The sequence below is a fragment of the Pseudoliparis swirei genome, chromosome 2 (assembly GCF_029220125.1).
Source record: "Pseudoliparis swirei isolate HS2019 ecotype Mariana Trench chromosome 2, NWPU_hadal_v1, whole genome shotgun sequence".
In the NCBI taxonomy this organism is placed as follows: Eukaryota; Metazoa; Chordata; class Actinopteri; order Perciformes; family Liparidae; genus Pseudoliparis; species Pseudoliparis swirei.
The window spans coordinates 21,191,145-21,202,246 of NC_079389.1; the positions used below are offsets into that span (position 1 = coordinate 21,191,145).

The window sequence follows — 11,102 nt, forward strand, 5'->3', positions numbered from 1 at the left end:
GACCCTCGGCCACCGCGTCGCCCTGCGGTGGAGCGACGCGGATACACAAGGCATCCATCCCTCCATCCCTCCATCCCTCCATCCATCCCTCCATCCCTCTGGACTAACACGGTGACACCTGGATGAGTGACGGCTGCTCCCTCACCTCCCTGACCTCCTCCTCCCTCGGAGCCGTTGAAACGCCGCTGCTGCAGCTCCGACAGCAGCTCGTGACCTGCAGACAGACAGGCAGGCAGACAGACAGACAGGCAGACAGACAGGCAGACAGGCAGACAGACAGACAGACAGGCAGACAGGCAGACAGACAGGCAGACAGACAGGCAGACAGACAGACAGGCAGACAGGCAGACAGACAGACAGGCAGACAGGCAGACAGACAGACAGACAGACAGGCAGACAGGCAGACAGTCAGACAGACAGACAGACAGGCAGACAGGCAGACAGACAGGCAGACAGGCAGACAGACAGACAGACAGGCAGAGTGGTGGGAGGGGTTTAGATTCCAAAGTCAGTTGCACATGTGAGACAATAGTGCGTCAGTGTGTGTGTACACGCTGCAGGGGAGAGGAGGAGGAGGCGCCGCAGACAAAGACCTCCTTCTCCTCCTCGCCCGCGGACACCGGCGCTCGGTGCAGGGAGCGACGGCGGCGTTCATCCACCGCTCATCCAGCCACGGCATCCAGTTAGCTCCTCCTCCTCCTCCTCCTCCTCCCCCTCCTCCTCCTCCTCCTCCTCCTCCCCCCCTCCTCCTCCTCCTCCTCCTCCTCCTCCTCTCCGTTTACATCGTCACAGATCTAGGCCCACTTCAAATCTCTTCAGAGCCTCAGGCACTTTTTCCCTTTTATTTGACCAAAAATTGGCAAATAATGGAATCTTCATGTACACACAACTTGTCTCTGAGGACGTGTTGAGCAACTCCACATCGTTACAACCTCCGTGTCCAGCAGCCAAGGAAAAGGCTCATGGGGGGGGGGGAGTCTTTAAATGAGCCACATGGACAGAAAATATGTTTTTGCGCTCCGTTTTGGTGTCACAAAGAGAAGCGTTCAAGGACCGTCGGGAAGACGGAACTCTGACGATCGGGGTTTACAGCTTCTAGCTCTGATTAACGCTGTAATTTGGCCAAATTCCCACCGCCCCCCCCCCCCCCCCCCCCCAAGAAAACATGCTTTTCCTTTCTGCAGGCGGGTTTCTGGGTTCAGAGGGATAAACACTCTCACGCTGAACCAATTAGTGAGGAGTGCAAAAAAAGGGAATAAATCCTCCGGCGATGGACGGTGTCTACATCGTGTTTAGTAAACGAACTAAAGGCCGACACGCCTGACGAAGGAGACGATCGTTACCGGTCTGGAGGACCGTCTCGGGGTCCATGGAGGGCAGGAGGCCGCAGTCAGCTGACCTGCAGAGGGCAGGGAGACAGAGCGTCATCCCACTTCCTGTCGGTACACCTTAACCTCTAGCCCTGTGCGTGTGTGTGTGTGTGTGTGTGTGTGTGCGTACTTGTCCTTGTCCAGGGCGCCGCCCTTGTCTCCGTCGTTGATGACCGTCAGCTCGTTCAGCAGCGACGTCGACTCCCGGGTGAACTTCTCGAAAACCTGCCGGCGAACGAAAAAAAGGGCCACGTTCAAAACCGATTCGAGGTCGAAGACGGAGAAGAAAAAAAACACGACACCGACCAGCCTCTTGTTGAGCCAGTCGTTGTGGTCGTAGTCCAGACTCCCCCCGAAATCGTCCGTCAGCTGGCAGGGCTCGATGTAACGCGTCAGCTTATTGGCCGACACCAGGATCACCTGACGGGACGGTCAGACTTTTATTTAATGACATGATGAAACACAAGAGGATCTCACTAAATACATTGAGACGCGGGAACTGGAACAGAAAAAACAAGAACGGGCACTCGGTAGAGCGCATACCTTCGCATATCACAAGATTGGGCATTGAATTATGAACATGTTGGCATTAGTTGCATGCCAATTGGATAAAAATTTACCATGCTATGGTAAAAAGAAGGTTTTGACCTTTTCATGACCTTGACCTTGACCCCAATCTATCCCAAAATCTCATCAAATGGTCCCCGGATAATAACCAATCATCCCACCAAATTTCATGCGATTCAGTTTAATACTTTTTGAGTTATGCGAGTAACACGCATACAAATAAATAAATAAATAAATGGCGATCAAAACATAACCTTCCACATTTTCAACTAGAATGGGCACTCGGCAGAGCGCATACCTTCGCATATCACAAGATTGGGCATTGAATTATGAACATTTTGGCATTAGTTACATGCCAATTGGACACAAATGTATCGTGCTATGGTAAAAAAAATATGTTGACCTTTCCATGACCTTGAACTTGACCTTTGACCCGATTGATCCCAAAATCTAATCAAATGGTCCCTGGATAATAACCAATCATCCCACCAAATTTCATGCCATTCAAGAAGATTTGACCTGTTCATGATCTTTGACCTTGACCTTTGACCCGATTGATCCCAAAATCTAATCAACTGGTCCCCGGATAATAACCAATCATCCCACCAAATTCCATGGGATTCAGTTCAATACTTTTTGAGTTCTGTGAATAACACGCATACAAATAAATAAATAAATACACGGCGATCAAAACATAACCTTCCACATTTTCAATGCGAAGGTAATGAAGGTAAAAAACACAGAATCGTTTCCAGGTTTTCCGAGACTCATTTCTCCAGATTCGTTCATCGGTAATTGGGATTTCCACTATTTTTTGCCCACTGGCTCCTTCGGCCTCCGGGCCTCTCTCTAAGCGCCAGACAGCTGGTAGCGAGCCGCTCTCCCTGCTGTCGGAGAAATAGGACTCTGCTCGGTGTGTGTGTGTGTGTGTGTGTGTGTGTGTGTGTGTTCATTCAAACGACAGGTCAGGCTCTAGAGCAGCTGTGCGACACACACACCACTGTGGTATATACACACTCTCCATAGTTTACATGAGTCACATTTCAACACCGTCACCGGAATATCGCTTCCAGCAGCTGTATGTGTGTGTGCGTGTGTGTGTGCGTGTGTGTGTACTTTAAAACAAAATGAACAACAGATGTGTATCACAAACCCAACATTACACTCTCTCCTAAACGTCGCAGCGTCTTTTGAGACGCGCTAAACGTCTATTAAGAGGAGCAGTTTTACAAGTTGCCGCACGCCCACCAAATTTGGTCCCGATTACCGTGGCAACGGCTACAGAGCCAACACCGGCTGCGGAGAAATGTGGGTCACAGCGACGACCGATCTCTATCGGTAAACCCGTCTGTCGTGAACAGAGGAGGAGGCGGGCCCAAAACCACGACACTCGCTCAGGTTTCCGGCAGCAAGCGGGAATGAAGCTCAAGGTTATCAGAACTGGCTCTGTGTGTGTGTGTGTGTGTGTGTGTGTGTGTGTGTGTGTGTGTGTGTGTGTGTGTACTTTTGGACCAAAATAACACAGAGAGACTCTTTGTCTCTGAGGTTATCTCAAAAGCTCGATAAAAACGTTTTTTTTTTACACTGGTTCTTCTGGTTCAGAAGCTGTTTAGACGTCCCTTTTAAAGTCCCTTTACTATCTGTGGAAAGGGGGGGGGCAGAATATTTCTCAACATCTGGCTGAGTGGGGAATCAAAACACAGCCAAGCCAGGCGACAACCTCCGGTTCTTAGAAGTGAAGTGCAGAAGTGCCTCTCGGTGCAGTTTCTCTAATGGCCAGCAGGGGGAGATTTCTCTGGTTGTATAGAAATCTACGAAAATGACTCCTCACTTGATGTATTCCCTCAGTAAACATCGTCTCAATCTCTAGCTTCAAGTCCTTTTCAAGATGACATGATGTTTAATTCGTACGTTACGGTCCATTTATACAAATATGTTTTGGGGGCGGGGCTACAAGGTGATTGACAGGTGCCACTGAGTCCTTCAGTCCAGACGTGATCATTTACATTCACTTGTTGCCACACTTTCAAACCGGCAGTCCGGAAACCAACGAGTGGCGCGTCGACGCCTACGACCACTTCTCACAGACGATATATGAGCCGGACAGTGCAGGGAAACATGAGAAACGTTGAGCTCGGCAGTCGCCAGAATGCACCTGGATTCAGCCAAAAAAGAACCGAACAGGCCGGTTCACTTCCTCGTACGTCCTTAGCCCTCCTGCTACCTTTGGGCTCCACTTGACCCCATTCGATGTTTAAAGTCTCAAAACATATGATTGACATCATGTTTTCTGCTTCATATTTCACGACTTTTCCTTAATTAAAGAGGACAACTGGGTAAACATAAAATAAACATGATGACATGTTTTCAATGTCCTGAACACACTCGTGCACATCGGTGTTCTTTGGGGTCAATCTGACCCCAGGCTGAAATATCAACATGTTATAAGACCTAACTTATCGGTTTGGGTTGTTTTGGATTATATTGAGATCATTATAACTATAACATGCAATTTTTAAAATCTTCCAAAAGGTTTTGGGCTCTAACATAACCAGCAAACCACAGACAGTTCACACATGAGGCGGGGGAGGGGCCAACATTACATTACATGTCATTTAGCAGACGCTTTTATCCAAAGCGACTTACAATAAGTGCATTTCAACCTAGAGTACAAACTAAGAACAACAAGAATACAGGAAGTAACATTTCCTCAACATAAAGTACCATAAGTAAGTGCTATCTAAGTGCCACTGAAGTGCTAATCTGTGTTTTAATCCAGATATAGTCGGAAAAGGTGTGTTTTCAGTCTCCGACGGAAGATGTAGAGACTTTCTGCTGTCCTGATGTCAGTGGGAAGCTCGTTCCACCACTGAGGAGCCAGGACAGCAAACAGTCTGATTAGCTCGAGGTGCAGGAGGCACAAGTCGGTTGGCTGTTGCGGCGGGAGCGCGGGCCGCGGGGTGTGTCACGTGACCATATCCCGGATGTAGACGGGGCCCGATCCGTCTAGAGCACATGTACACGTTTACACAGCAGCCTTCTACACACTGTTTTATTTAAGGGCTATTTAGGCATCAACAAACACACATTACGTACCTGACGCTTAAACACGGGAACTAAATGGAATTAGAATAGCTTTCTGGAGGTTTCAATCGCTGCAGTCCAACTGGCCTCCAGGGTAAAAGATGTTACGACATTTGAAGGTAACAGGAGGGTTAAAAACAACAAACGGTCATCCACCCAAAAGCTGCTGCGACGTTTAAATCTGGACCAAAGCGACCCGAGGGCCGACGAAGGCTACAAAATGACAGAGTCGGTCCCTCTGTTGCTTTTTATTTAATGACAAACTGTACATCGGAAACGCCAAAGCTCGGGTCAGGACGCGCAGAGCGACCGGAGCACACGCTCCGTGAGGCCTCACCTCGAAGCCCAGGCGGTCTTTCTCCTTCCAGAAGCAGAAGTGCGTCACCTTCTTGTCCCAGAACTCATCCGGCTTCACCACGCAGACCAGAGACACCTCGGCCGGAATCACGTTCTGAAACGGCGCCGGGAGGAGGAGGCGTCACCATGGTGGTCAAAACACGGGACTGGCATGAAGTCATAAAGTTATACATGGGGGGGGGGGGGGTCCATAACAGGTGTCTGTACCTGCAACATGAGCACCACAGTCTTCACGATGTTCCACTGAGACTTCCGTCCGTCCACGATGACGGTGAAACCCCGAGCCTTACACTTCTGACTGAGAGAGAGAGGGGGGGGGAGGGGAGGGAGGGAGTGGGAGAGAAGGAGGGAGAAGGAGAGAGGGAGGGAGAGAGAGAGAGAGAGAGAGGGAGGGAGAGGGAGAGAAGGAGGGAGAAGGAGAGAGGGAGGGAGAGAGAGAGAGAGTGAGAGGGAAGGAGGGAGAGGGAGGGAGGGAGGGAGGGAGGGAGAGGGAGAGAGGAGGAGGGAGGAGAGAGGAGAGGAGAGGAGGAGAGGGGAGAGAGAAGAGAGGAGAGGGAGAGAGGAGAGAGAAGAGAGGAGGAGGAGAGAGGAGAGGAGGAGGAGGGAGAGAAGGAGAGAGGGAGAGGGAGAGAGGAGAGAGAGAGGAGGAGGAGAGAGAGGGAGGGAGAGGAGAGAGGAGAGGGGAGGGGAGAGAGGGAGAGGAGGGAGAGAGAGGAGAGAGAGAGAGAGAGAGGGAGGGAGAGAGAGAGAGAGGAGAGAGGAGAGAGAGGGAGGGAGGAGAGGGAGGAGGAGAGGAGAGGGAGAGGGAGAGGGGGAGGGGAGAGAGAGAGGAGAGGGAGAGGAGGGAGAGAGGGGAGAGAGGAGAGAGGAGGAGAGAGGGGAGGAGAGAGGGGGAGAGGGGGGGAGAGAGAGGAGGGAGGGAGAGAGAGAGGAGAGAGGAGAGAGGAGAGGAGAAGGAGGGAGAGGAGAGGAGGGAGGGAGGGAGGAGAGGAGGGAGGGAAGGAGGGAGAGAGGAGAGAGGGAGGGGAGGAGAGAGAGGGAGGGAGAGAGGAGAGAGAGGGAGGGAGGGAGGAGAGAGGGAGGAGAGAGAGGGAGAGAGAGGGAGAGAGAGGGAGGGAGGGAGAGAGTGAGAGTGAGAGAGAGGGAGGGTGTAGTGGTAGAGAGTGAGTAGGAGAGGTAGGTAGTGTGTAGTTTAGTGTGTAGTGTGTAGTGTGTAGTGTGTAGTGTGTAGTGTAGTGTGTGGTGTGTAGTGTGTAGTGTGTAGTGTGTAGTGTAGTGTGTAGTGTGCAGTGTAGTGTGTAGTGTGTAGTGTAGTGTGTAGTGTGTAGTGTGTAGTGTGTGAGTGTGAGTGTAGTGTGAGTGTGTGTAGTGGTGTGCAGTGGTGTGCAGTGTAGTGTAGTGTGGTGTGTAGTGCAGTGTAGTGTAGTGTGTGTGTAGTGGTGTGCAGTGTGTAGTGTGTAGTGTGTGTGTGCAGTGTGGTAGTGTGGTGCAGTGTAGTGTGTGAGTGGTGTGTGGTGTGTGTGTGTGTGTAGTGTGTGGTGTGTGGTGTGTAGTGTGTTGTGTGTGTGAGTGTGGTGTGTAGTGTGTGGTGTGTAGTGTGTGTGTGGTGTGTTGTGTGTAGTGTGTGGTGTGTAGTGTGTGTGGTGTGTAGTGTGTGTGGTGTGTGTGTGTGTGTGTGTGTGGTGTGTGGTGTGTAGTGTGTGGTGTGTGTGTGTGTAGTGTGTGTAGTGTAGTGTGTGGTGTGTAGTGTGTAGTGTGTAGTGTGTAGTGTGTAGTGTGTAGTGTGTAGTGTGTAGTGTGTGTGGTGTGTAGTGTGTAGTGTGTAGTGGGTGTGTGGTGTGTCGTGTGTAGTGTGTGTGTAGTGTGTAGTGTGTAGTGTGTAGTGTGTAGTGTGTAGTGTGTAGTGTGTAGTGTGTAGTGTGTAGTGTGTAGTGTGTAGTGTGTAGTGTGTAGTGTGTAGTGTGTAGTGTGTAGTGTGCAGTGTGTAGTGTGTAGTGTGTAGTGTGTAGTGTGTAGTGTGCAGTGTGTAGTGTGTAGTGTGTAGTGTGTAGTCTGCCACCGGCTGCCTTGTTTCCGTGCTTCTTGTTTTTATCTTTGACCTTCAGGAATCTCTCACGGTGTCATTTGTTGTGGAGGAAATAAATTCCGTCCAAGTGAAACCGAGTCGGAGGCGTCTGCCGACATCTTCGCCGGGATAAGAAGAGGGGGATGAATCACTCGTCAAGCTGCCAACGATATGTTTGACGGAGACGTTGCAAACACGTCTTGTAATGTGTGTTTTACATCTTCCCAAGCAGCTGTTAGAAGGAGAAGACGTATCTCATCATCAGGGGTCTGAGCCTCGGGCCGGGAGAGATGTCATGAAGCGGAATCGTCCTTTAAGCCCCTTAGAGAACAGCTGGACTCAGAGACAGAGACCCCCCCGTGTGACCCTGGACGTACCTGGGGATGCTGAGCAGGTAGTTGAGCGTGGTGCTGAGCTCCTCCATGCTGGTCTGGTCCGAGCTGAGCGGGATGGTCAGGATCAGACCACTGCGCCGGTCTTTGCCCCCTGGAGAGAGACAGGTCAGGAGATTACTGAGCGAGGGGCGAGTCCACTGAGATCACAGAGTCCTCACATGTGTGTGTGTGTGTGTGTGTGTGTGTGTGTGTGTGTGTGTGTGTGTGTGTGTGTGTGTGTGTGTGTGTGTGTGTGTGTGTGTGTGTGTGTGTGTGTGTGTGTGTGTGTGTGTGTGTGTGTGTGTTGTTGTACCTGACAGAAAGGCCAGTTTCTTCTTCAGGATGGGGAGCATGGTGGTTGCTTCCATGGTAACGTTGGACATCTGGAGGACAACGAATGAAAAGAGAGTTCAAGTTATAAATATTCAGTTCAACTTTATTGTGACATTTACAGGAAGTAGAGACACTTTTTAGTTGCTGCAATTTGTCCTCCTGTAGGACACTAGTCCACAATCTCAGTTCCTAGTCCACAAGTCCAGACACTAGTCCACATATGAAAGACACTAGTCCACATGTGAAGGACACTAGTCCACATGTGAAGGACACTAGTCCACATATGAAAGACACTAGTCCACATGTGAAAGACACTAGTCCACATGTGAAAGACACTAGTCCACATGTGAAGGACACTAGTCCACATGTGAAAGACACTAGTCCACATGTGAAAGACACTAGTCCACATGTGAAAGACACTAGTCCACATGTGAAGGACACTAGTCCACATGTGAAGGACACTAGTCCACATGTGAAGGACACTAGTCCAAATGCTCAGACGCTAGCCCACATGTGAAGGCCACTAGTCCACATGTGAATGCCACTAGTCCACATGTGAAGGACACTAGTCCAAATGCTCAGATGCTAGCCCACATGAGGACACTAGTCCACATATGAAGGACACTAGTCCACATGTGAAGGACACTAGTCCACATGTGAAGGACACTAGTCCAAATGCTCAGACGCTAGCCCACATGTGAAGGACACTAGTCCACATATGAAAGACTAGTCCACATGTGAAGGACACTAGTCCACATGTGAAGGACACTAGTCCAAATGCTCAGACGCTAGCCCACATGTGAAGGACACTAGTCCACATATGAAAGACTAGTCCACATGTGAAGGACACTAGCCCAAATGCTCAGACGCTAGCCTACATGTGAAGGACACTAGTCCACATGTGAAGGACACTAGTCCACATGTGAAGAACACTAGTCCACATGTGAAGGACACTAGTCCACATGTGAAGAACACTAGTCCACGTGTGAAGGAGACTAGTCCACATGTGAAGGACACTAGTCCACATGTGAAGGAGACTAGTCCACATGTGAAGGAGACTAGTGGACACTAGTCCACATGTGAAGGACACTAGTCCACGTGTGAAGGAGACTAGTCCACATGTGAAGGAGACTAGTCCACATGTGAAGAACACTAGTCCACATGTGAAGGACACTAGTCCACATGTGAAGGACACTAGTCCACATGTTAAGGACACTAGTGCACATGTGAAGGACACTAGTCCACATGTGAAGGACACTAGTCCACATGTTAAGGACACTAGTCCACATGCTCAGTCATTAGTCCACATGCTCAGTGGTGAGATCCCAGCGTACGGCTCGGCTTCAAGTTTGTTTTCCCGACTTCACAAAACAAAACATTAAACAAATGAACACAATAATCTGAGCTGTCGTCAGCGCAGATGTTGGTTTGCCGTCCGTTTCTACTCCCTCTGCACTTCACTGGCTTAAGTTTCATTGTTTCCATTGTTTCATCATGCAACGAGAGACACTGGATTATATTCTGGTTTCTTATCCGTCGCTCTGAGAGTCAGACGTCGGTTGGTGGATCTGTTGCCTTTGGAAAGAGCTGCTTCCAGTCTTCAAGCTGAGCTCACAGACATGGATATATTTAATAAAATCTAGAAATATTTCAGTTTGAAGCTGTATGTGTTGTTTATATTGCTTTTACTGATTATTATTATTATTATTATTATTAATCGTTCTGCCCAGTTCACTCACAGGTTATAAATTGGGACACTTGGATATTACACATGCATTTAACTATCAATATCACCTCGTTGTATTACATTGTTTCTACTGTTACTTTACGTTATAGCATGTGCTTGTATAAATACAGTATTTATATGATGTTACGCCATAACTACGGAGCATTTCTGCGTTTCTCACACAACCTCTAAATACTGGACTTGATATAATTTGCCATAATCACTGCCTTTTCTCTTTATCTCGTCTTTTATTTAGTAAAGTTATATCTAAGGCCCTCATGTTTTCATCCATTATATTGTTTGCTCATATGACTAGATGATATGATTAGAGTTGACTAACCCTAACCCTTGTGGTTGCTGTTTATGTGATGACTATTATTTGTTATCGATCAATAATTACAACCAAGACACTTATTTCTCAGGGGCTTGAATATATAAACATTTAAAATATGTTGTGTTTGCTTTTATGCTGTTAATAAACTACATTATTTGATACAAGTGTTATTAATAGCCCCATCAGTCGTATTACTAGTCTTAATAAATGAGACCAGTCTTGCAGCAGGGGTTCATCTTCATCCTCATCCTCCACCTCCTCCTCCTCCTCCTCCTCAGCTGCCTGCCTGCGGCCTGGCTGCAGCAGCAGGACGGCCCGGCACGGCTCGGTTTACCTCGGCTTGGTTCGGCTCGGCTCGCAGACACAATGACCTACATTCAGCCGCTGCAGGCTGCGGCTGCCCCGGTTCCGACACCCCCCCCCCCCCGCAGCCTCGCCCGCGCGCGCGTTATCGACAACTCCGGGATCGATCAGCAATAAGTATTGATCGCGCGGCTCTTCTTACCGTTCAGTTAAATCCGCAGCATTATCCTGTCCCGGTTTTTGTTCCTTCTCCCTGTCCTCCTCTCCTTCTCCTCCTGTGTCTCTCCTGCAGTTCTTCCTCTCCTCCTCCTCCTCCGCCTCTCCTCCTCTCCTCCTCCTCTTCCTCCTCCGGTCTGTTTCGTCAGCGGATTTTAAAAATCTGTTTCTCATTAAACACCGAAGACCCCGGGCGGCTCTCCGGTAGCTTTGAACAACAGTGGACGCACACAGGGAGCAGGCGGTGGAGCTCGCGGCTCTGCGCAGCCTCAGTGAAGCCCAATCGAGGAGGAGGACTTCCGGTAAAGCAACTTTCAAAGTAAAAGCCTGGAGGAGCCGCAGAAGAACAGGTTTTCTATAGAGAAGCTTGAGG

General features: G+C 49.4%; 1 protein-coding gene across 3 annotated transcripts in view; it reads right to left on the reverse strand.

Annotated features, from left to right (window-relative positions):
• The window catches only part of sestd1 (SEC14 and spectrin domains 1), a 17,616-nt gene extending 6,622 nt beyond the window's left edge, over positions 1–10,994 (reverse strand). For 2 of the 3 annotated variants that reach the window (XR_008832870.1, XM_056423351.1), the window contains exons 1-9: positions 10,716–10,992; positions 8,131–8,200; positions 7,821–7,929; positions 5,586–5,676; positions 5,359–5,472; positions 1,677–1,790; positions 1,501–1,595; positions 1,344–1,399; positions 146–214 (exon numbers count right to left, since the gene is read on the reverse strand). Coding sequence is in view for 2 of the 3 variants with exons in the window: in XM_056423351.1 (XP_056279326.1) it covers positions 146–214; positions 1,344–1,399; positions 1,501–1,595; positions 1,677–1,790; positions 5,359–5,472; positions 5,586–5,676; positions 7,821–7,929; positions 8,131–8,200 (718 nt within the window). In the remaining variant the exon portion in view is untranslated. Of the gene's footprint in view, positions 1–145; positions 215–1,343; positions 1,400–1,500; positions 1,596–1,676; positions 1,791–5,358; positions 5,473–5,585; positions 5,677–7,820; positions 7,930–8,130; positions 8,201–10,715 lie in introns of all 3 variants that reach the window. The other variant, XM_056423365.1, reaches the window with a different exon arrangement.
• Between the last annotated feature and the right edge of the window lie 108 nt (positions 10,995–11,102).